Source organism: Ailuropoda melanoleuca, chromosome 13 (genome assembly GCF_002007445.2).
Source record: "Ailuropoda melanoleuca isolate Jingjing chromosome 13, ASM200744v2, whole genome shotgun sequence".
In the NCBI taxonomy this organism is placed as follows: Eukaryota; Metazoa; Chordata; class Mammalia; order Carnivora; family Ursidae; genus Ailuropoda; species Ailuropoda melanoleuca.
Window position 1 is genome coordinate 70,284,967 of NC_048230.1, and position 25,781 is coordinate 70,310,747.

Genomic DNA, 25,781 nt, shown 5'->3' on the forward strand with positions numbered 1-25,781 from the left:
GCCCCACATTCTCGATGGCGCACCTATCAGGGGCAGAAGCAGGAACGCTGAGGCACCCTGCGTGCCCAAGACGTCGCCCAATCCCTGTGCCCCATCACCAGTCTGGGGCACTCCCGCCCGCCCAGCCCGGCTCCATCTAGCCTCACTCCCAGGAAAGCAGCAGCCAACGTGCCTGACTTAAAAGTCTTAGTGCTCTGCGTCCCCGGTGAACGTGGACCTACCAGGTCTCTAAGGGAGAGTGACAGAGGGACTACCTTTCCAGGACGCCAGGATGGGGGCTTCGTTTCCTGGCCCTGCTTTTCCATTGGCTCATGAGGCCACTTCAGAAGGTGTGGCTGATTGGGGACCCACTACTTAACATGTCCCATTTCTCTCCTCCCCTGTCTCTATCCTTCCGTGTTGGAAGGAATCAGATGGAAGGTGAGAGCATGGCTAACTTACTAGTTATGGAACGATGGCCAATGCTGTCACATACCCATCTAACCCTTCGTGTAACCTCTGCTTAAACCCTGCTCCCCACTGCCTTTGGGATAAAACCCAGGCTTCTTGCCATGACCCACTATGTCTCTGCCTGCCTCTTCGACCTCCTTGGTCTTAAACATGCCAAGCGCCTTTCCACCTCAGGGCCTTTGCACATGCTCTGCTTTCTGTTAGGAACCCCTGGTTCTTTGCATGACTGGCTTCTCATCCCAGGTTCTGAATAAACGTTGCCAGCTTGGAAAGGCCTCCTTCCTTTGCTTTGTCTGAAGAAGCCTGTTTGTCCCTAACACTCAGAATATTTATTTTCAGGTGCTATCACAATTCACAATTATACATCATGTGTTCGTGTCCTTGTTTGCCATCTCTGGAAGCTCCACGAGGTCAGGGACCATGTCTAGGGCCTCCGTGCCTGATTGTGTGCTGGATGGGTGCTTGCTGAGGGGGCAGGAGCCGACCGGGGTCCAGCTGCACTTCACTAGTCAGCCACCTGCCCTGGCACAGGGGGTGTCTGCCCAGGAGGGCACCTCCCCACCCTTGCACGAAGGTGCATATGGGTGCCATTTGTGCCAGTAGCAACCTCAGCAACATCTGTGTTCTTTCTCCAAGACTCATCCCAGAGCGGCTCCCTGTAACCTCGGGGACCCTCACGGAAGGAAATAGTCCACAGTGGGAAACCAGTTGGTTTCTACGGCCTAAGGAAAAATGGGCACCCCTCAAGCCCTGTCTGTAGGACAGTTCTGTCCTCAGCCCCCCCATCCCTGCCTTTGCCCCTGCCTGAGCCCCAGTTTTCCCAACAGTAAAGCGGGGTTTTTCTCCCATCACCCTCCAGGTAGCCCCAGTGCCCTCCTAGGGGGAATTCTTTCCGTGCCCATTATTCAGATGGGACCGCAGGATGGTCGCAGGGTCAATGGTGGGGATCTGGATGAGGCTGGGGCCGTCACAGGCTGCCTTACCCACACCTGCAGCTCCACGAGGGGTGGGTGGAGGTTCCCAGCCTCCTGCCAGCTCCTCCACCCTCTTGGGCCTGGGGGCAGCCCTTATATGCCCACAACAGCTCTGGGGACACAAAAGGGGCACAGCCGCCAGAAATCCGTCAATGTGTTATGTCAGAAGCAAATTGGGGGGGGGGGGGGGGGCGGGGTAGTGCCCAGAGGGGGGAGTGACAGTTTGGGGCTGCAGAGGCAGCCACCTCCTCCCAGAGCTGGGGGCAGGGTGGAGCATTCAGCTATGGAGTCTCCCTCCAGGGTCCCCAGGGGCCACCCTGATGGCACAGAATCTATCCTGCCTCCCACCTACCCCAGGGAGAGAAGAAAGGAAGACCCTCTGCACCCCACTACCCCAGGCCTGGTATGGAGATAGCCACGGGGCCTGGAGAGAGGAACTCTGGGCCAACTTGGGGGAGGGGCACCAACTCCACCCCCACCTCCCAAGACCCAGTGTCCCCCAGACTCCAGAACAGGTACTTTTTCCCCTTCCTGAGGCTGGGGCCCATGATGGTGGAGAGAAATTCATTCATTCATCCATCATCCATCCATCCATCCGTTCCTACCTTCATCCGTACACCCTTCAGTAGGCATTTATGGGGTGCCTACTGTTTGTTGGGTGCTGGGGATACAGAGATAAACGGAGGGAACAAACACACACCCTGAAGGAGATGACCGATAGAACCATGATGCAATTGCACGTGTTCTAATAGCCACAATTTTAAAAAGGTAAAAAGAAAACAAATGAATTAATTCTAATAGTACAATTTATTTAACCCAATATAGCCAAAATATTATCATTTAACACTTAATATATGACTATTAATGAGATGACTTATATTCTTTTTCTCATATTATATCTGCAAAATCTGACAGCACACCAAATTTAGACTCACCACATTACAAGCGCTCGATTGTCCTATCGGACAGCGCAGCTCTGAAGGAGGGACCGGATAAACCCACGACACAGTAAGACAGAGGCTGATGACAAGAATAAAGCAGGGGTGGGTGCAACTTTCAATATGGTGGTCAGAGGAGGCCTCAGATTGGAGCAGGCGTGCCTTTGACCTGCAGTGGGAGTGGGAGTGGGCCAGGGGGATGTCTGGGGAAGAGCCCACCAGGCAGAGGGAAGGGCAGCAGGGAACAGGGGGCCGAGGAGGTGATGGGAGCCTACAGGTTACTACATGGACTTAGAGACTTTGGCTATTGTTTGCCATCCTTCTGCAGGTACTGGCTCAGGCACCCCCTCCTCCAGGAAGCCGGCTGTGATCCACAGCCCCCTGGGGGTCCCTCCCTCAGAGTCTGTGACATGTAGATCTATTGCCTTGTTTCTGGGTGTTTTTGGGTCGCCTCCTGCCGGAGGCCCGGAACTGCTGCCTGCTGAGATGGGGAGGAAGGGCCGTGTTTGCCTCATTCACCCCATAAGCTCAGAACCCCCACCCTTACAGTGTTCATCGTGATGACTTCAGATGCTGAGCCAAGTGACGCAATCACACCACTTTTTAAAAATCAACTTTTTATTCAACTAGAAAGCACGTACAGAGAATGTTCCAGATCCTACATTACAGCTCCATGCATGTTTACCGACTGAGGGCTTCAGAAGCCCCTCGTGTCCCGTGGGAGTCATTGCCCCTCGAGGGTACCACGGTCCTGACAGCCGACACAAGGGGTGAGCTCCATGTGCTTTCCCGCGGACGTGCGTGGAGTCGGGCGTGGGTACCTTTTGTGGGTGGCTTCCTTCACGCACCATGTCTATGAAACTCACTCTCACTGTGTGACCCAGTAATGTGCTCTGCTTTGCTGTCTACGGCTCTGTTCTGCGAACACACCGGAGTTGGCTATCCGTTCTCCTGCTAGAGGCGCCGGGGCTTCCCCAGACCCCGCCGGGGCTCCCCAGTGCGGCTCAGCCTATGGGTGCTCCCGCCAGCAGTCCAGCAGGGCCCTGCTGCTCCACGGCTTCGCCAGCAGCTGGCCATCTCCGGGGCTTGTCAGACCCTTGTTGGAGGCAGGGGGAGGCAGGGCGAGCGCCAAGCCCTTGGTGTGTGCCAGACACGGATGTGTGAACCCATCAAGCTTCCCCTGTGACCGGTGGGGTCAGCACAATCATTACCGCCCTGTCCTATGCTCGGGGACCCACAGCCCTGCCAGGGGGAGCCACCGGCCGAGCTTACACAGGGGCCAGCAGGCGAGCTGACGATGCTCACCACGGTAACCACTGCCCAGCCTGGCCCCTCGCAAGGCAGGAAAGTGCTACCTAGTTTCTGGCCTGCCTCTTCTTCCCCCAGTTCCTTCCAGTCTTCTCCCCAAAGAAGAGGCCAAGCCACCCACACCCCAGACACTTACAAGATGCCTCCGGCACCCAAGCCGAGTCAGAGGTTGGGCCTGCCCGTGGCATTGAAATACGTATCTCCAGGCCCCACCTGGCCGCCGTGACCCAGCAGGCCAGAGCCGGGGGGCCTGGGAAGTGGCAGGTTTAACAAGCCTCCGGGGGCAAGCTGATGGGAGCCATATCGAGAGCCCCAGTGAGGGTGATGGGGAGCCAAGGAAGGGATTAGAGCAGGGGAGGGACTTGAGGAGGACAAACACCCCCAGGCATTAGCTCCTAGAGTGAAAGTTCTGGAGCCAGAATTCCGGGGTTCAAAACCAAACTCTGGTACTCATGGTCGAGTGACTTCCCTTGCAGAGCTGCGATTTCCCCATCAGCAAATTAGGGGCCCAGAGCGGGCTGGCTGTGAGGACAAACACCCTGGAAATGGACTTCAGGGCATTAAGGAAGGGTGCCCAGAACACCTGAGAAACCCAGGTGATGTCGAGATCCAGGGGGGGTCTTCCCAGAGTTGAGCGTGGGCTGGGACGGGAGAAGGCGGGGTGGGTGGTGATTGGGGTGGACACAGATTTGGGGAGCATTGTATGGTGTTCATCTTCCCAGGGCTGGGCTGCCTGGCAGGCCCCTGAGTCGATAGCTGCAGGCCCAGGATCAGAAACCTGAATCAAAGACCTGCTTCTTTCTCACTCTGTGACCTCGAGCCAATCACACACCTTCTCTGGACCTTGGTTTTCTTAGAGGAGGATGATGCATCCCGGTGCTGAGTGTGGCGTGACAGAGGAAGGAGGGGATTCAGACTCAGGCAGACAGGGCTCATGTCCCATCTGCGCATGCCTGTGCCCTTGGGCCGGTCGCTTCGCCTCCCTGAGCTTCCACTTCCTCGTGTAGGGCTGGGAGACAGTGGAAGGTGAGCAGTGCCTGCGGGCAGAGAACCTCCATCATCACCTTCCAAGGAGGTGGGGTCACAGCACAGGGCTCCCCTGGCCAGCCCAGTCCCCATTTCTGCCCGGGGTAAATCTAAATCCAGGGTAACTGGCCACTCAAAGAATGTTGAAGTCAGATTAGAGGTCAGAGCATCCGACCCCTCTCTCATGTCCTAGGTGGGAAGACTGAGGTCCAGAGAAGAGCTGTGGTTTGTCCAAGGCCACCCTGTGTGCCCCTGGTCATACCACGGGGACAGCCCAGCCCTCCCGACTCTCACATGTGAGATTTGTGCCTTGGTTTCTCCATCTGAGCATTGGCCTGGGGAGGGTGGCAGCGAGGCTTCAGGCGACCGTGAGTGTACTGGAGGAACCTCCGAGGGCAGGACTGGGGGAGTGGAGGGGCGTCTCCGGCACGCCCAGGGGAGGGTATCAGCCACCCCTGGATCACCAAGGCCTCTGGATCTGCCAGGCCTGCCTCAATGCTGCCATTGTCCCAGCGCCGGGGAAATGAGGGGCCATGGGATTAGGCCTGCGGCGGGGGACAAGGAGACAGCCCTGGCATCCGGGCCACGGCGAGGGAGGGCCCTCCCTCCTCTGCCGGTGTGGGTCCAGGCCAGGCTGGGCCAGGGCGAACCTGCCAGGGCCCCACAGTCTCCGGGAGTGCTGGCCTCCTGACCAGACCTCTGGCCACACCACACCACCCACAGACATGGAGCCCCCCACCTTCACAGACCCACCCAGACCTCCCACATACAAAGACTCGCCCCCTGGGAGACAAAGACATCCTAACAGACACATGCACCAACACCCAGACACACAGACCCATGGCTACCAACCCAGCAATTTCCAGGACTGGAGCACCAACGGATCAACCCTTACACACATTCTTTTTCAAAGTTATGGATTTTTTTTTTTTTTTTTACATTCTAGCAAATGACACTGATTTTTAGGGGCCATGTAGAGTAGACTTTTTTTAAATGGATTGTTCACTATTGTGTATAAACATACATTCACTTTTTATTTTTTCTTTCTTTATTTTTAATTGAAACGTGCTTGACATATGACCTTGTATAAATTAAAGGTGTACAACATTTACTTCTAAAGGGAGTCCATTTAGAGAACAGTAGCAGTGCCAACCTCGGAAGAGGTGATGGGGCCGATATGACAAACCCTGGGAGCCAGCCCTCACACGAGCGTTGTTGGTGAGACACGGAAATGCCCGGGCACGGACTCCGTACATGGGCACGCACAGACACACAGACATGGACAGACACCAGAGGTCTCTTCACACACAACCTCTACGATGGAACTGTCCCGTCCGCACACACGCGCAGACTGCCCTGAGCCACAGGCTGCTTATACACACACAGGCGCTCACCAGCGCACAGGCTGGCACTCGGCCTTGCACCGTTAGCACCCCTCCCTAACTCCGACCAGACACACCTCTTCACATCTCCCTCAGCCTCAAAAACTCACCTGTGGCCAGCATTTCCTGAGCACTTACTGTGTGCCAGGCACGGTGCTCCTGAGTACTTTTCAGCACTTGATTTATTTAAACCTCAGGACAATGGGGCAGAAGTTGGTACTGCCATCATTCCCATTTTACAGGTAAGAAAACAGAGAGATGAAGTGACTTCCCCAGGGCATACAGCAGCAAGGAGGCAAAGCCAGGTTTGGAACCCAGGCAGACTGGCCCAAGAGCCCAAATTGCAATCCCAGCCCTGTCCCCTGACTTGCCAGGTAGCCTTGGGCCAGTTGTTCTACTTCTGTGAGCCTCAGTCTCCTCATCTGTGAAATGGGTACAGTTCTCACATCCCTCAAGTGTTGTGAGGATTGCAGGGGCTGACACGGAGAGCTCCTGGAAACACACTGGACTCCAGCAGGCCCCCTGCGGATAGGGCCGTCCTCAGCACAAGATCTGGGGCAAGCAGCTGAGATGGGCTGAGAAGAGATTGCCACTTGCTATGCTGTGTGACCTGGTGAGGGGAGTTGGCCCTGTGCCTCAACTTCCTCATCTGTAAAGTGGGAATGGCCATGGTTGCATGGGTTATTGGGTGGATGAAATGAGACAGTACAGGTAAAGCCCAGGGCATGGCACTCAGCAGGCACTCCATATACGCCCATGCCTGCCCTCCAAGGCTGTGACCAGTGTCCCTCAGACCCCAAGCTGGTCTGACACTCCAAAACCCACTGAAGGGGAAGAAAAGGCAGACATCGCTTTACTACAAATAAGAGATCGAGCCATCAGATGTTCGTGAGGATCGTTCTCCAGTTTATTGCCAAGGCCCAGCCCAGGCCTGCCCGCTCACTCCTTGTCAATGGAGGTGGCCAGGGGCGGTAGGGGGCCCGGCCCACCGGCTCCAGTTGGGGGGTCCTTCAGAGCGCAGCTGGGTGGCGCTGTGCCGGCCGCCAGCAGCGGATCCTGCCCTGGTCAGTTCAGCTTCAAGTCCAGCACCAGGGCATTCTGGAAGGAAGCAAAGGGCCAGGTGGGGACAAGGGACCATCACACAGGATGGCTCAGGCTGGTGGCCAGGAAATGGAAGCCGGGGTGCTGTGTAGGAGCAGAGGATAGACCTGCCCGTGGCCCTTCGTATCTCTAAGTGTCCGTTTTCTCAACCGTCAAGTGGGGACAGCATCCTTACCTCCCAGATTGGAGACATCAAATGAGAAAAACATACATTTAATGCTCCCAGTGCAATACTTGGCATGCAATGTAAAGCTAATATTAAGCACTTACTGTATGCCTTTAGGTGAATTATCTCAACAGCTCTCTGAGGTAGATACACTCATATTACCATCCCTATTTCAAGCAACAGAAAAAGGTGAAGTAATTTGCCCGAGGAGCCAGAGAAGGAAAGCAGCAGGATTCGGGTTTCCTTCTGGGGAGCCCCTGGACAAGGGGGGCCCAAGTTCGGAGGGGCAGGGTCTTGCTCAAGGGAGTGGCAGGATTGTACTGATGGCTGCTGCCCTCCTCAAGGCTCCTCCCTCCAGGCTGAGAGAGGCAGGCTTTTGCTCATCACTCATTGGCCAAAAGTACTAACAGACACGGCTTTCCTTAGCTCCTTTCCTCACCTCTACTATGTCCACCTCCGCCAGGTTGTAATCCATGCCCAGAAAGTCCGGAAGTGGGAACCCGACTTGGAGCACATCTGAGAAACACGGTAAGAGTCATGTTAGCTGACTGCTCTGCAGCTGATCGGTACTCCTTAAAGACACTCCTTGGCCACCTGGAGCAGAGTGGTGGGAAACAGCACAGGGACCGATTCACGACGTCGGCCAGCCAGCACGGGCAGAGAGAACATAAGCCTGATCGCCACGTATTCACATCCCAAGTCTGGGTCGAGATCTGACTCATGGTGTGGGGTCAAGAGCCAAGGGTCCCAAACTGTGGGAGGGGCCTTCGTCCCCAGGCGGGTGACATTAAGACTACATTAGCTTCAAAGACCCAGCCATGACTGTCCACTCCCTCTTCACCTCCCTTATCTGGGATCAGTGAAGGGGCTTTGAGACCACCCAGCTGGCATCCTCTCCTGCTTATGGGGCTTCTGGACACCAGCAAAATCAAAGTTCATGGGAGCCCTCACCATTGATGACTGGGACATACGCTTCCTGGAGATAATCAGTAATGAAGCCAGTCAACTTCTTCTCCTGGGGGTAAGAGAGAAGGAGAGAATACCCACATCCCATCATTCGATTCAACTCAAGTCAACAGATTTTTGCAGCCCTCACTTCAACTGGGCCTCGGGACCACAGGAATGAACATTAGAGACATCAAATTGTCTGACTGTAGGCAGAGGCCCTACACCTCCACTTAGTCCCTGTTGAGCGACATATGGGCCTTGGGTCATGGTGCAGGCACGGAGGAATTCAGGACACAGTGGGTGACCTGTGGGCCCCATTTTTCTCCTACAGAAAACGCAGCAGTTTTGATCAGTCGTTCATTCACTATCTCTCTGTACCTCCATTTCGCCATCTGTGAAAGTGGAATGTAATAGGACCTATGCACAGGGATTCAACGAGTTCGGGTAAATCACAGAGCACAGAGCAAGAGCTCAGGAAGTGTTATTGTTGTTGTTATTAGTATTGGTGCCTGCTGGTTAGGTTCTGTCCTAGGCCCTGAGGCTCCCAAGACTAATAAAAATGACAGCCGGGCCAACAAAGCCAGCCCAGGCTGCTGCTATGCACGACAGTGTTACTAGAATCAATCCAGGGAGATGTCCAGATTCTATCCAGAAAAGGAGGTGGACTCAGAGAGGCTAAGTGACTTTCCCAAGGTCGCACAGCGTATCAGCTGCCCCAGGCCCCACAGTGAGCTGCTCTATTCCCTCTGGCTCCATTTCAGGGGCCATCCCTGCAGTGCCAAGGGAGAGCAGGCACAGTCTTACCCTCAAACCAGACCAGAAAGAAGCACTTGAGATACTTACATTGAAAGCACCAATTGATGAGGACTCCAGAGACAGGCTCAGTAATCTGCATGGGATTTTGGGGGGGAGGGGACAAGGAGTGGGCAGGGCCATCAGAGCCACCGTCTGTGGCCGTGGAGAAAGGGGATCTCAAACACCTACAAACCCACTCTGATGCAGAAGTCCCTATACAGCCTTCAGACCAGGTGCTCATAAGTCCCTGCTTGGATGCTACCTATGATGGGACACTCATCACCTTTCATTACAACCCATTTTGTTTCCTTCAGCTCAAACCACTCCCTCTTCCCATGGTCCTGACTCTTCCCTCCGGGACCCCCAGTCAATTCTATGCTCCTGCCCAAGGCCAGGTATCCAGAGGTTTGCTGCCTGAAAAGTCGGCCCCACATCCTCTCAGGACACAACTAGGACCCTTCAGGTGACCCCCCTCCCCTTCAGAGCCTCCAGTAAGCACTAATACATCATGGCCCCAGAACAGGCCATGTGATGATCCTCTGGCCGCTTTATCTTCCCAAGCTCTAGTCCCTATTCAGTAGCAGACCTCCCATTTTCCACTCTCATTCCAAGGCATACAGAGTCCCAGGGTGAGCACATGACCCAAACCTGGCCAATCAGGAAGTTCCATCTCTGGCACTGGTGACTAGTGTCCGATTGGTCATATGATCCATGCTAAACCAAGGAGAAGCAGCCTTGGTAACTGAGCCCTATTGGACAAGAGGCCTCTCTTGGCATCGGGATCAGTTTGTCACCACCTGGGGACAGGCTGCCTGAGAATTGAGCCAACAAAGTGGACAGCGAAGATCAAGAGAGGAGGGAGATCTTGAGGACTTTGGGCACCTAAGATCCAGCATGTTTGAAATTAAGATCTACCCTTGTGTTTTCAATTATGTGAACTCAAAGATTCCCTTTTGGGCTCACTGAGGCTGGAATTGTCTCTGGCACTGAAAGAATCCTGGCCTAATACAAGTCAGATCAAAGATTAAGACAAATATAAAAAGTAATGAGGAAAAGCACGATGTTGAGGTAGGATAATGAGTGTAATACATGGAGCCGGTGCCTCACATATAGACTGAGCTCTGTAAATGTTAGCTGTTATTAGTCGGAGACAGGCTTCCAGGAGGAGGTGGCATTTGAGGTGGGTGCTGAGTGGCAGTTGGCATTTGGATGACACGGGCAAAAGCTTATTAATGGAAAAGGGGACATGGACCCATGATCAGACTCACCGTGCAAGAGCCTAGTGGAAGAGTAGGAGCAGTGGTGGGAGAATTCGAGAAAGGCCTTGAGTGCCAGGCTAAAATTTGAGAAAAGATCATGAAGGTAATGGGGAGCTATTGAGGATTCTAGAAAAGGGATAGTGACCAGAACAGCCTGGCAGCGTGGGCCATGCTGGATGGATCAGAGGGGGACCCTGCAGCCGAAAACCAAGTGCTATTGGTAATGCCCATGCAGGGGACAGGGACGCCAGCATGGGCAGCAGACTCCTACCTGTCCAGAGAGGTGACCATCTGCAGCCGGTTCTCATGAACTGAGTACTGGATTTTCAGGTTGAAGTGCTAGCAGGTGGCAGATGGGGACAAAAGCAGGGAGAAAGCAGTGGGTGCCCCATAAGGGCTGGGAAAACCAGGGGCTCCACCACCTTCACAGCACCATTGCCATGGCAAAACAGGGGTCTTCCTCTCTGCCCATCCCACCTTCAGGAACTGAATCTAGTAGTCTCCCCATGCCTGAGCCTAGGTTCCTCAGCATCTCTGTACCTGCTCCAGGACTGGGCTCTCAAAAATATCTGACATATTTGTAGGTCCTTGCACATACCACGTTATTTCTCCAACCTTTGCACATCCAGTGATTTCTACCTGGAGTGCCCTCTATTCCCAGCATCAGTCCTTTCCCTAGCCAGCTCCTGCTCAACCTTCAAAACATAGCTCAGGCTTCACCTCCTCTGGGAAGTCCTCTGTGATTTCCTCAACTAGATTTGAGATCTTTCAAGGCTCCCATATACCCCCGGGGTGAGCCCATCTCAGCTTTTGTATGTGTTAACAAATGTTGGGGGAAAGAAAGGAGGTAGAGAAGGGGGCAGAAGAAAGAGAGGAAGGAAGAGAGAGAAGGGAAGGACTCTTCAGTGTGTTGATCTTTCTAGCCATTCAAAGGTTCAGTGGCAGAGCCAAGGATCAGACATCAGGTGACAGCTCCCAGGAGGTTAGGATCACATAATTGGGATTAATTAAGGATTTTTCAATCCATTACTTGGCTGTCAACTAAAATCCTACACTCCAGCCTTGAATATCCATAGGCTTAAATGGGAAACAGATTCTACTCACACTTGCCAGGAGGAAGAGGGATGCAGGAGGCTTGCCCCGCCGCCGAGCAGCAGACATCTCCAGGGTACCATGGAGGTGCAGTAGGCTGTTGCCTGTCTTCATGGTGACCTTGGGGGGCTTGTTTATCCTGATCTGGGTCACCAAGGGCTTTGGCTTGGGATAGGCCTTAGCTACCTGCAGAAACCAGGACACTTCTCTCAGGGCCCACCCTCAGATGGCGGCTTCAGCTGATACCAGGAGTCCATCATGAAATAGGTGATTACTACCTTGGACACAGGAAACATGACATGCAAGGGCTGGGATGTGTCTATCAGGAAATAAAGGAAACAAAACAACCAGTCTGGCTCTTTTTTATTGGACACAGACCCAAAGAGTACTTTATGGAGAAGTCAGGATGATTCCACATCAGACAAGGGAAATGTGACCTTGAAAAGCTGCCTTCAACTGGAGAACAGGGCAGGGGAGGTGTGGTCATATAGGCAGTCAGGGCACTCACTTTAGGGATGAAGCCAGCTAGTGTCTTCGTGGTTTGTGGGGGCAACTGACCAATCTACAAAATGAAAGCAAGGTGAGGATTACTGAAGCCCTCCCCCACCCTTCCCAACAGACAGCTCCTCTGACTCTATAAGGTAAGACCTCTGAGGTTCCCTCCAGCATAATATCATTCTGTGATTAAGTAGTTAAGGAGCTCCTGGGTAGCCCAGACTGTGGCTTACATGACCCAATGTCCATGGCTCGTAGCATAAGGTCAGATGCTGAGAAAATGTTGGGTAAAAAAGTGGCAGACAGATGGGAGAATGGATGAATGTGGTGGATGAGAGGAGGGTGGGTGGATGGATTTGTGGGTGGATAGATGAGTGGGGAAATAGATCAACAAATGAGTGCTGAATGGATGCGTGGATAGATGGACGGAGCACTTATGTAGGAGAACGAGTAATAGATGGGCAGGTGGATGCAGTGGGTGGAGGGATGAAAGGAATGATAGATGGAAGGATGGGTGGGTAAGGAGAGCGGATAAGGAATGGATTGATAGGTGGGAGGATGGATGAGACGGTACATGGATGGATGGTGGGTGCATGGATGGGAGGATGAATGGGTGGATCAGTGGTGATGAATGGAAGGATGGATGAATTGACAGATGAGTAGGAGAATGGATAATGGAGAGTTGGGTGGGTAGATGGATGTTTGGGTGGTGAAGGACAGATGTATAGACTCACTCGTTCAGTAGTATCAGACTCTGTTCTAGGTGTGGATGATATGAAGGGTGGATGTATGGTAGCTGGAAGGATAGAGTCTAGGGCATGAATACATGATAGCAAGATGGATGGATGAGTGGCTGATGACTGGATAATAAAAGGTGGATGGATGGCCAGTGCGTGAGAGTTGTAGGTTGATGGATGAATACCTGGTTGCAGTGACAGTTGGATGGATGGGTGAGTAGATGGCGGTGACATGGACAGAGAGATGTGGGTGCTGGGGCAAACTGATGATAGAAACCCAAATCAGTCCCGGCATCTCCAGCCTTGGTACAGCCCACAGCCCCAAGATAATTCTCAGAACAGACCCACCAAGCAGGGACTGTCATTCCAGGGCAGCTCACCTTCGTCTCATGGACATTCACATCGAGAGACTTCTGCAGAAGGGCCAGCTCTGTGGTGAGGAAGGTGGCCGAGAGCAGCAGCTGTGAGGAGCCTTCAACATAGCCCTCGGGGAACTCGAAGGCCTCCCCAGCGTCAGCGGGCTGGATGGTGTTGGCCTCTAGCTGCTGCACCGTAGGCTGTGGGACAGGTGGGGAGGGAGATGCTCAGCCTTGGCCATGAAGGCTGTGGCTGGGGACAAGACTCTGTCCTCCAAACTAAGTGACGCTCAAACCAGCTCCCAAGTCAGCAAGTCACTAGATGGTAGAGCCAAGAGCAGGCTATCCTCCCAGTGTACAGATGGGTAAACTGAAGCCCATGAGTATAAGGGAATCAGTCACTAGGCCACAGGTTATGCTCATGGGATTGCTTAAGTAACCCCAGTTAATCTGACCGAGAGTTGGAGCCCTCACGGATGTAGACGTGCTTTCTGTTTATTCTCAGAAGGAGGTAAATGGCAAACAACGCAGGGCCTGGAAGAACCACGCTGGAGGAAGACTTCACAGGGAGATGGTGTTGTAGGATTTTGCTTCCCATTCCCGGAAGACGCATCTCACCTAGTCACCTGGAGTTCTGGAGACCTGGCTGAGGACCCAACTCTGCCACAACTCACAGTGAGACCCCAGCCAAGTCCTGCCTCCCCCCAGGCCCCGGGGTTCCCATTGGTATAACTGCGTGAGTCACTCATTGGGAGAAGCAGCCAGTCCCGGAGAAGGTGTGAGTGTGGGGTCAGCAGTCCTGGAAGTCAGCTCAGGACTCAGGGTTCACGTTGGGAGCAGAAAGAGAAAGAAAGCTTTGGTGTCAGGGAACATTCTCATGGTGGGCTTGGTCTGCCAGGGCCTGAGGGGCCCTCCTACCCTCCGCACCCCAGTCCAGCCACCTCTCTGGCAGAAGCAGGCTGGTGAGAACCCCAGTCCCCTGGTGGCCCCATGGCACTTACGCTGAAGTCCACTTGGATGTAGCTGGCCGTGGTGGTCGGTAAGGATGTCAGGACATATTTGACCGTGCCCATCTGACCCACGGGCATGGGGGCTGTGCAAGAGGAAGCTCTATTCAGAGGGGCACCGACTGGGGGCACGTCATAGACGCTGGCAGCGGCCAGCTGCTACCTGAGCTGGCCGGGGTGCCAGGAGCCCTGGCCCTCTGTGTGACCCCAGGCAAATTACTTAACATCTCTGGGCCTCAGTAATTTCCACTGTAGCATGGAGGCAATGGTGGCTGGCCTGGAAATCCCACTCCTTCACATCACTCTGCAGAGACAGAACTCGAGAGTTTCCTGAGGGGTGTCGCGGTTCAGTTCCCGCGATAGGCTGGCTTGATTGGGATTCTCAGCTCTGTTTTACAGATGCACAGACTGAGGCTCAGAGGAGTAAAGTGTCCCAGGCCACACTGCTGAGCACATGAGCCACTTTCCTTCATTCCCAGCCATTGGGTTTTCCTCTTGCCCCACTAGGGAACCCTGTGAACCCTGAGATAACAGAGGCAGTAGATCCCCTTGGCAAAGGAAAGAGTCAGGTGTCATCACTGTTGGGTTACTATTCGGGGTACAAGTCTTGTGGATGAACCCACTGTGGCTGCTGTCCTTGGAGTCCGGGGGGTCACGGACAGAACAATGGATGGAGGGCTAAGGCAAAAACCTCAGAGTCCCTCAGGGCCTCAGGCTTCCCATCTGGATGGTCGGGGGATGGACAGACACCGAGACCTCAGACCTCCTCAGTCCAAGGCTGGACATGGAGCAGGCCCTTGAATGGGGAATGGAGGCTTCCAAATCCAGCCATCCTGATGTCCCCATGTGGCAGCGAGGCATGGCTAGGGCCACTCACCGTTCAGGTTGGCCCACTTCCTGTTCACATACACCAGGACCGCGTCGATGGCTGGACACATCTGGAAGCAGAGAAGGTGCTGGGCTGAGGGGGCCCCTGCATGGAGGGCCTCCCTCCTCACAGCCGAATGGTACTCCATGGGGAGACCCAGGAGCCCTGGAGAGACAGGGACTGGAGAGGAAACCGAGGCCACAAGTCACACAGAAAGTCAGTGGCAGAGGCTGGGCTAGAATCCAGAGCTCCTGACTGTGGCCTGCAACATCAGCGAGGACACGTTCCCCAGCAAACAGGAATCGTGCCTCCTTCTGCGCTCAGGGCAGACATCGCTAGATGAGCAAGGCGCTTTCTCCCCCTGAGCCAGCCGCTTTCTCCCCCTGAGCCAGCCACAGCCTCAGTCCTCCTCAGCTACGGGTCAGTCGGTCAGGGCCACAGCAGAGAAAAACGCGCTTGCCAGCCCTGGTCTGACACCGCCACGGACGCGGGCAGAGGCCTGCTCTGGGCACTCACCAGGCTTGGGAGCACTTTGTGAAGGGTGCTGTCCAGGAACTTGTTGACAACCTTAGGCAGCATGCTGCACACAGAAGAGGGTGACAGGGCACAGATGGCAGGCAGTGAGGCACCGGACACTCAGGGACATGACTGAGGAAGTGGCTCAGGAAGTGGGGGGAGGGCGACATGGACCCCACCCACCTCCCCAGCCACAGAGCCCCTCACTTGCTAGGCAGGTTGGTCTTCACGCTGACCAGGATGATCTCACAGCCCTCGCTCTTAAACATGGGGAGGCCCGTTTCCTCATCCTGCAGAAGCCGGTTGGTGGCTGTGATGTTCAGAACCACGATGATCTCCATGTTCCCACCCATGAAGCTGGAGGGGCGGGCAAGCAGGCGTCATGGACATCTTTGCCACTGTGGCCACCATCCCTGTCTCCTCTTTGCTCTCAGTCTCAGCAGTTCTGGGAGGGGGAAAGGGTGAGGCCCCCCCCCCACAGCACAGAAAAGAGGATGGGACCTGCCCAAGGTCACAAAACCAGTCTTTCCTATTCCCTCTTGCTTTGGGGAACTCCTACACATCCTTTAAAACCCTACTCAGCTATCACGATCCGCCAGAAGCCTTTTCTGATCGCCCTCAAGCTGCTCGTGCGTCCTCTGTCCCGGGCTAATCACTCCGTCTGCGGGCGTCTGTGCTCAGGTCTGGTTCCCACCAAATGCAGGAACCAAATATGCACATCTCAGAACACAGCACCCAGGTGGCTCCCAGCAGGTACTCAATAAATGTACACGGACACGTAAGACAAGGTCATCCTCCTCTCCCCCTCCCGTCCTCGGCCATACTCACCTCTTGCCAGTGATGGTCATGCCGGTGGACACACACTGGAAGATGCCCACCCCAGGGATGAAGTTCAGTGTGATGACAGGGAGCTTCACATCCTTCACTTTCAGGCTGGGAGGCGACAGAAATCCACAGCAATGAGAACCGCACCGTTGAGACCCAGGCCCTTCACCCATTCGTTCCTCCACCACCTTGCTGGGAACTCTCGGGTAAATCCCCCGTCCCGCGTCACAGGGATAAGCCCACCTCGTGCGGCCATTGTGAAACGCAAAGGCTGGACACGAACCAGTTTGTACACAAAAGTACTTGTCATGTGTGAGTCGGGACTCTTGGCTATGTGACCTTGGGCGGCACCCTTCCCCTTTGTGGGCCTCAGGTTCCCCATTGGCAAAATGGGGAGGTTTACTCAGCAAAGGGTTTGTTAAGGGTGCCCCTGTTGACATTTTGGGCAGAATAGTTCTTTGCTGTGGTGGGGGGGCTGTCCTGTGTCTGGCAGGGTGCTCAGCATCACCCTGGCCTCTCCCACTAGAGCCACGAGATGCATTTCTGCCCACCCCATCCAGCAAGCTGTGATAACCAAAAACGCTTCCAGACGTTGCCAAATGTCCCTTGGGGGCAAAATCAGCCCTGGTTGAGACCCACCAGTGGAGATCCTGGATAACGAGGATGTGGCACGTCTAACCTCGCACCCCCATTCCTGGGCTCTCCGCAGACGTTGCTAATTGATCACAGTCCATTTCCTGCTCATGCAGAGTGCTCGGAGCCCACCCTCCCCCCCACATCATTCCAGGCAGCCCCTGCCGACCAATCCCATGAGGCACTTGCAATGGAACCCATTTGCCGCATCATGAGATGGTGGCAGGTACCTTTCTGCCTCTGCTTTTGAGAACTTTTCATGTGCATTCAGGGAGCCCCTGCTGAGTGCAGGAGCTGGAGTTTGACTTCTCAACCTCACTTCCTCCTCCCAACGACCCTGCTCAGCAGAGGCAGGAATTGTCTCCAGTGGATGCGTGAGGCCCAGGCGGGAGCAGGGACCGACCCGATGTCACACAGCAAGCCAACAGCAAAGCAAGGAAGAGACCCCAGGTCCTGCCCCAGGCCCTGCCCCAACTCTCCCTCCTGCCCTTTCAGGCCCTGAGCATACATTCCCCACCGCCCTCTGCCCTCCCGCCCCCAAAGCCCCTCCCCTGCTCACTTGGTGATGCCCTTGATGGGTTTCACCCCCGGCTGCTTCTTGCCAGCCTCAGCTGCCATCTTTTCCAAGATGTGGCTCTCATCCATGGCGCTCTGCACCTCTGGAAGGGGGGGGTTGTCCAGAGAGCTACTTAGGTGGGCTTCCCACTGCTTTCCTGCCTGGGGCCAACCTCTCAGGCATCCCAGGCACAGGCCACTCATAAGTGGCACCACTCTGTGCCCACAATCCCTGTGCCCCACCCTGGGCTGGGTGATCCAGAGACCCAGAAAGGAGTCACGCCCGGCCCCTGCCCTCCTCCAGCCTCATGGGGGAGACAGTCACCAGCAATGACAGTAATGGGTGACAAGAGCCATAATACGCAGACAGCTGGAGGAACTGCAGGACGGGTTTGGGCCAGGAAGGGAAGAGCTAGGGAAGACTTCCAGGAGGAGGTGCCCCATCAGTTGGTCCTTGAAGGAGGGATAGGAGTTTTCACCAGGAACCAAAGACGTAAAGAAGGCTAGTCCATGAAAAATGCAAAAATGGAAAAGCAGGGAAGAAGGTGGCATGGAGAGTCAAGAGGGAGAAATTCAGCATGACTGGAGGGTGGGGCAGGACATGACTGGGATGGAGCAGTTTGCAGGGAGCGTATCATGGGGGTCCAAGCCCCAAGCTAGAGTGCTGACTTTATCTGCGGCCCAGCCACTCTCAAAACTGCGTGACTAGGGAGCATCTGAGAGCTTGTTAAAAACATGCAGATGCTGCTGGTTCCCTGGGCCTGGAGGCCCCCCCCCGAATGGCACCGGGCCAGAAACACCTGTGCAACGGTCATAGGCTGATTCCCAGAGAGGGGACAAACACCGAGCCGGAGGAACTGTCATCAGCCCTTTGCACCAACACGTGACTGCATTTTCCCTAAAGTCGTGGAGCAAGGAGGTGCAAATAACTTTTACTAAAGGCCCTCCAGGAGGTTGTAATCTCACATTTCACTTGATCCGCCCAGGTAAGGATGGTCACCCTATTTCACGTTTCTTTACATCTTACATTTACAGATGAGCGGACCATAACACAGAGCAGTAGCACCTTGCCTGAGGTCACACGGCAAATGGTTGGCAGAGCTGGGACTTGGCTCCCGTCTGTCTTCCCACAACCCACTTACGGCCCCCAGGCCTGCTATCAGGGCCAGGAGAGGCTCTGGGGAAACAGGGTTTCCAGCTCTGCCTCCAGCTTGTCGAGGGACCTTGGACAAGTCACTCCATTTTCTCTGGGCCCCAGTTCCCTCCTCTGTAAAGTGGAGGAGTCATATCATTGCTGCTAACTTTGAGGATCATGGGACGCTCAAGGCCATGCAAACAGGAGCCGTCACCATGTACCACCTGCCCCCAGCCCCACGCCCGGGCCCTCCAGCTCACCGCGGTTCATGACGTCCATGCCCAGCCGCAGCAGCGCCCCAGGGTCAGCTCGGGTGTGGGTCAGCAGGCCGCAGAGTGCCAGCAACAGGATCAGCAGCATGGCTCCACCTGCGCCATGGGGATTGGGTGCAGCTCCCCTCGACCCTGGTTCCCCTGGGGACCTCCCATGCTCCAGAAGAGGACAGGCCCCCTGGATGGTCTTGGGGGTTCAGGAGCCTTTAGACTCCAGCCAATTCAGCAAACCTCATTACTGACTTCCAGAGGGGTCGAAGAGGGTCCAGATTAAACACAGGGCCTCGGGGGCACCCCAGGAAGGTCACTTTCCTTTTCTAAGCCTCAGTTTCCCCATCTGGGCATGATGTGTTCTCACCAGCCTGCATTATGGCATTGGTGGAAGGTTCAGCTGCTGTTTTTCATAAGTTCAAGGGCAGCTCTGTGCCAGGCAATGCTGGGACCGCAGAGGGGACTGGAAACTCCCACTGCAGTATGGGAATGGGGGAACCCTCTGCTCCCCCCACTCTCTAGCATCCCCCACCTCTTCCAGCTTGGTCTCACTTCCAGAAATCTCAACTCGCAGCTGCTTAAGGCCCCTTGAGATAGTACCACACCAGAAGGGAAACAGAAAAACGCACCCAAGTTCTGATAGGCAGTGAGTCGAGAACTGGATAAGGATTTCCCGGGCCCTTCAAGGTTTCCAGAAAAGCCTCACCCCGACCCTGGACCCCCAGAAATCCTTCCCTCCAACTTACTGAGACCTGAAATTCTCCCAAGCAGAGGCCAAGTGTTTATTTCAGGTTTGAGCTATGGATGAAAAGAATTAAGGAGGGACCACAGGACCTGGCAGGTATCACCCAGAGAGGGGGAGTTCCAGCTGGACTCCTGCTAACAGCGGTCTTGGCCACTGGGGCTCCACGGACCCACAAACAGAGATGGGGTGCCCACCGGGCTGCCTCCCTGGCCAGAGCCCGTACCTGCATTCATTCATTCACCATACATTTATTGAGTGCCTACTATGTGCCAGGCAGACTGGGCCACAAGGTACACACGGCAGAGAAAGTCCTGTTCCTTCTGAATCTTAAAGAGAAGCAATAGAATGGGATAGAGTGTGTGTGTGCGTGTGTGTGCGTGTGCGCCTGCGTGCTCACCCAGGGCATGAGGCCTTGGGTGGTCAGGGAAGGACCCTCTCAGAAGGAGATATTTAGGCTGAGACCTGAAGGATGAGAAGCAACCAGCTTTTAAAAAGCCAGGGAGACCACTCGGGCCTAAAATCAATATTTGCTAAATGAAAGTGTGATGTCTTTCTCTCTCATTCAATATTTAAAGATCTATCTGGGCTTAAACATAATCAGTCTTAGTGTTTCCTCAACCTCGTTCGTGAACGCACACACTCGAGTGCCTCGGGCATGTGCGGGCACATGCCTGTCCACTGCCAAGCCTCCTGGAAAATCCCGTGAAGTTCAGTGTCAGGGTGACAGAGCTGGAAGGGGCTTGGTGAAGGTCTCCTCCAGCCCCAGCCCCATCTCCCAGCCCCAAGACAGCACCACCTCAGTCTCCCCATTCCCAGGCCAGAACTACTGCCAGGTATTGTTGGGGGTGCCTGGGTGGCTCAGTCAGTTAAGCGTCTGCCTTTGGCTTGGGTCGGGATCCCAGTGTCCTGGGATCGAGTTTCGCTTCAAGTCCCGCATCGGGCTCCCTGCTCAGTGGGGCATCTGCTTCTCCCTCTCCCTCTGTCTCTCCCCTCCACTTGTGCTCTCTCTCGTGCACCCTCTCTCTCAAATAAATAAATAAAATCTTTTTTTAAAAAAAGGCTACTCGGGGGGCAGGATTTTTTGCCCTCTTAGTATAATAAGCAGGTTGGGGTAACAGGTCATGTGAGTATTTCTGGGACAGTCAATGCCAGGGTCTTGTTTCTGGCTTTGCTTGTCCTTTGCCTAAGATGTTCCTCTGTCTTAGAATGCCCTCCTCCCCACCCACCCATCCACAGCCTTCTCATCCCTCAAGTCCTAATTTCAGCCTTTGCCTCCTCCACCAGGAAGCCTCCCTTCAATCCCCAACCACCCCCAGCCTCAAAGATCACAGCTTGAACTTGACTGTATTCTTACTCCATCCCACCCAAGATGAATGTCTCCTACTGTCCCCACCCCACCCTTTGTTCACACATTTTCCTCCACCTGAAATCCTTTCCTCCCTCTCTCTGCCTGGCAAAAGCCTAGATGCCCACCTCCTGCCCCGGTTGTCCCAGCTCAGCTCCGAGCTCCTGCAAAGCAGGATCTCCATGGTCTTCCCTCAGCCTCAGCTGGAGGCCCCGAGGCCCGTCAGACCTTCTGTCTCCTTCATCTTGCCTAAGTCCTGCAGCCTCTGAAGATTTCAATGTCCAGTGGCTTCCTGTTAGGTGGGGGGCACTCGGTGGGGGTCAGGACATAGATCCAAGCCCTGACCCTGTCACCCACTGGCTGTGCGATCTCAGGCAAGTCCCTTCTCCTCTCTGGGCCTCAGTGTTCTCATCTGTAAAATGACAAGGCTGGAGAAGACACTGTCTGGGGAAAGTTCCACGGATGGGGCCTGTCCTTACCTTGCTGAGCCCGGGGATATCTTGCAGATGACTGACCTCTGCCTCCTAACCCTGGGACGAGAAAGTCCTTATATTCAGAAACCTGATTAGCTGTTTGGGTAATTAAGGATTTAATAAGGCCCAGATAATTATCTAGCGGCCCAAAGAGCAGGAGCCCCAACGCTCACGTGATGCTTCAGTCTGTTCCAATGTCAATAACACAGAAGAGGAGGGGCCTGGGGAGCCTGGGTGGCTGCAGGACGGTGGGCGCTGGGGAGGGGAGGATGCGGTCACCTTAGCGGCGTCAGCTTTCACACTGCCCCCTCCCCAGGACACAGCACCCCCCACCAGGGGGAACGCATAGCTGGCACTCCTCTGTTGCTTCCACAAACATTTGTTGAGAACCTACTGTGGGCCGGGCCTGTGCAGGGCGCTAGGAGTGTTGCATTGAACGAGGCTGTTGGGCTTCCTCCTGGAGCTTATAGGGGGAGAAGGACGTGCCGCAAATCGACAGTCCCAGAGCCAGATCGTTCGTGGGGAGGTAGGGGCGGGGAAGCCGCTGAACCAGAGGGATGGGATAGGAAGGGAAGCAAGGGGCTGACGTTAGAGCGAAGACTCCTGGAGCAGGGGGTGCTGGCGCTGATGCCCAAGGGTGAGCAGAGCCAGCTCTGAGGCAGCACCAGGGGCTTCAGGCCAGTGTGGGCCAGTTCGAAGGCCTGGCAGACGTTGCTGGGCCACCTGAGAGGTGCTGGGGGCTCCAGAACTAACGGCCCGTGGGGGTCATCAAAGGGACCTTCCTGGAGGAAATGCCAGGAGCTGGTAAATAGCAGGGGAGCTTCTCTCAGGGTCCGAACCTGGGGCAATGAAGGCAGGGTGATCCCAGGACCACACCCAAGCTGGCCACAGAGCTGGGGCTGGACCCCGGGATTGGGTGTCCAGCCTCTCGTGTGCTTTCCGTGATGCTCTAGGAGGCCTGGCTGGGGGCCCCTTGAGAGTGACGGGGAGTCCCAGGGGGACTGCTGGAGGACTGAGGGTTTCCACATCCACCCCACAGAGAGCACAGAGCTCCGGAAGACGGAGGAAGTTATGTGCCAGATGCACACCTGGGGCCCCTGAGGCCGGAGGAGGCAAGGGCCTGCCTGAGATCAGCGGGAAAGAAGCCAGGTTGGGACAGGAGGAGAGAAGGTCCTAGGTCAGCCCAGCCAGTCTCCAACCTGATCCGAGCCCTGAGCTGGAGGAGCCAGTCTACAGATAGCATCGTTTTATCCCTGCTGATCCGCCCCCGACAGAGGGACAGACAAACCTCACTGCCCCTCCCGAGTACAGATCTCCTCCAGTGTGCCTCAAGTCAGCTGGGCCTCCCTGCCTCCCCCAGGGCCATCTTGGGTACTGTGGGGAGAGCAGGGAGGCAGGAAGGACGTGGTGGGGAAAGCCCCTTGCCTACATTCAGCGATCTGGGCCCGAGCCGGCCGCTGCCCTGGCGGGCTACGTGACCTTGGGCTGCTGTTTCATCCTCTCCGTCCTGAGGAAGGAGAATAACAACAGGCTTTCTGAGAGGGGAAAAGGACATTCACACCGTCCCCTGTTGCCCTAAGCTCAACGTAAACTGGTCGTCACCACGCTCTGATGGCCGGAGAGGAGGCAAGCTCCCTAAAAATAAAATTACTGTAAAGAAACAGTCTTTCCTGGGGCCTTCGGTCACCACGTGGCTCGGGTTCCCCGGGGGAGGACTGGTCCAGCACGCTCGTGGCTACAGCTGCCGTAAGAGCCCCTGCCCCAGAGCTAGCGTTCTGCTGATGGTCGTAGCAGCACGAGGGCCCATTTACCCAGCCTGTGACCCGATCCCGGCCCCGAGCTGAGGCTTTGATCTGCATGGAGCATGTACACCGTAGGACTGTCCTGTGAGATGGGCACTTTGACAATTTTCTCCATTTTACAGGTGGAGAAACTGAGGCTTAAGGTCAAGTCACTGGCTCGTGGTCATACAGCAAGTGATGGCACAACCAGGAGCTGAATCTGGATCTGAGGGACTCCAAATCCCAGGCCAAGACTTGCCAAGGGACACCCAAGAGGGCTCCTGCCTGCCAGCCTGACCTCCCTTCCCTACACCCCAGCACTGCCCTGCCTGGTCCCTACAATACCCACCCCACCAGCGCTGCAAATTCAGCCATCCTCCAGACCCGCTGTGGCTGCTTCCTCTAGGGAGCCCTCCTAACCTCCCCTCCTCCCTCTTTCTCCCTGACACTGAAGACTGGGCCAGTCCTGAAGCTCAGGGCCATCTTTCCCCTTCCCTGCAGACGCTTTGGGGACCCAACAAAGGTGACTCCCACACCTGCATCTGGGGATTGGTCTCCACATGGCTTCCCAGGGCTGGGGCCTGGGGCAAGCCTGGGCCGGCATATACACGTGTGAGCAGCTCACTAAGCATACATTTATGTGCCCTTGCCTTGTCCTGGCTCTGTGAGGGAAACCACAGATACCGACAACCGCGGTCTGAAAGTGAAGGACATCAGAGTCACCAGGGTGGAGGGGTGTGGGCGTGGCCAGGGGAGCCTGCATTGGAGCTGGTGGACAGGGGCAAAGCGATTCAGGTTAAGGTGTCCTGGGGGAGAAAGAGCAAGGGCAAAGGCTTGGAGAGCTAGCGTGCAAGGTGTGCGTGCATGGGGGGGGGAGGGAGCAGGGGTGTCGTGAAGGGGTCAGACCTGAGCGGAGGCGGGCCTTGCCTTCTCCAACTCCCACCCTGTGTGTCACTGAGCCATGACTGCCCCCTGCTCTGAATGAATCCTTGCACTCTCATCCTACGAGGAATGAGGGAATCCGTTTCAGCGCGTCCCCTTCAGGGTGAGCGCGATGTTAACCCTTCTCAGCTTCGGGTGGTCGGATCCCTGGACTGACCACTCACTAGACGGACCCTGTATCCTGATCTGAAAATTTTTGTCTTTCTCATATTCCAAATCACCTAGCCTTGGGCTACGCCTATATTAAGTCCCCAAAAAGTAAGATTAATGAATGAATGAACTAAGCAACCAAACGAAATGAAAGTCGTGCTGTCCTGAGTGTAATCTCAAGGTTGGATGTTATGCGCTGGCCCCTTCCCCTCTCTCAGTGTTGCTCACACCCCCCGCCCCCACCACCCAGACTCTGGGTTTGCTCCAGGCCCCTCAGCCTGTCACGCTGAGACTTCGGGGTGAACCCGTAGCCCTTAGAGGGAGAGAGGCTAGTGTCACACTGTACCAAAGGCCTTGCTTACAGAGGGTGGGAATTCAGGCACCTTTTACCCCCGGAGAAACAGAAACAGAGTGTGAATCCTGTGTATCTAGGCAGGAAGGAACATTCTGTCTGGCTAAGAACTTAGCTTATCAAGGGAAGACAATCATATGGCTTCGGCTCGTCAGCGTTCGCGTCCCTTGGTCTTCCCTAGGCCGTCTTGTTGTGCATGACATGCTGGGGTGGGAGAGCTTTCAGAGGCAAAGGACTGAGACTTGCTCTGAGGCCACAGGCCCGGGAGGCCGGGCCCCTCCTTCCTACAGACACTTGCCTGTGGTCCAAGTAAGCCCAAGACAGAGACGCCGTCTGAGAAGCAGGGCACTCCCTGCCACCTGAGGCTTGTGACCCAAGGACAAGCCCCGGATGGGGTGCTGGTGAGCGGAAGAGGGAACGGGACATCTTATTCCTGGAGCCCTAGGCTACTGCTGCCATCCCGCTCTGAGACTCGGCGCTTTCTCTCCCGGCTGGGCCTCAGTCCTCACCTCTGCCAAATGGAACCCCACAGCCTGCCTGCCTGACTTGCAAGGCTCCTCTGAGGTTCTAGGAACACAACAGCATGTGACACTGTAGAGGGGAGGCGCCAACAGCTGAGGACACAGTGCTCAAGGGTCACCGTGGCACTGGTAACTTCCCGCCATCCCGCAGCTCTCCAAGGTCCCCTGTCAAAACTGGAGCTTCCCTGACCGAGGAGTGAGGGAGACAACAGTTCTGGTCAACAGAGACCTGGTCACATCCTCTTCTCCTGCCAGGTGGCTTTGGCGGCTCCAGGGACAAACAGGGCCCAAGAACCGGCTGTAGACAATGAGCCTCAGGTCCGCGCAGAGTTCACCAGGCCTGGCTGGAAGTTGCGGCTCAAGAGAAAATGTTTAATGCGAGAGGGGACAGGTCCGTATGGCCTGGAGGAGCAGCTCACTGCTCACAAGGAGGGGGAGGGAAGGGGGAGAGGGGGGAAAGGAGAGGAGGGAAGGGGGAAGGGGAAGGATGGGAGGGGAGGGAGGGGAGCTCAGGCTAAACAGCCTGGCTGGATCATCCAGCTGGTGGTGGCTAAGTGTGGCTTTGCCTCAGTTTCCCAAGTGGCTTGAGGCGAGAGTGTCCCTGCAGCGGGGAGCTGGCATGCTCTCTCCTGGCAGCCCCACC

The 25,781-nt window shown here is 55.4% G+C and overlaps 1 protein-coding gene across 1 annotated transcript; it reads right to left on the bottom strand.

The window, feature by feature from the left end:
- Positions 1–7,143: 7,143 nt before the first annotated feature.
- Positions 7,144–18,926, bottom strand: BPIFB6 (BPI fold containing family B member 6). Its single transcript, XM_019798637.1, has 15 exons — positions 18,827–18,926; positions 17,436–17,535; positions 16,247–16,351; positions 15,626–15,775; positions 15,419–15,482; positions 14,912–14,972; positions 14,029–14,120; positions 13,052–13,228; positions 11,948–12,001; positions 11,452–11,625; positions 10,619–10,686; positions 9,137–9,182; positions 8,297–8,360; positions 7,785–7,861; positions 7,144–7,176 (listed from the first exon to the last, which is right to left on the bottom strand). Exons 1-15 carry the CDS (start codon positions 18,924–18,926, stop codon positions 7,144–7,146), a joined length of 1,365 nt encoding a protein of 454 aa, XP_019654196.1.
- Positions 18,927–25,781: the final 6,855 nt, after the last annotated feature.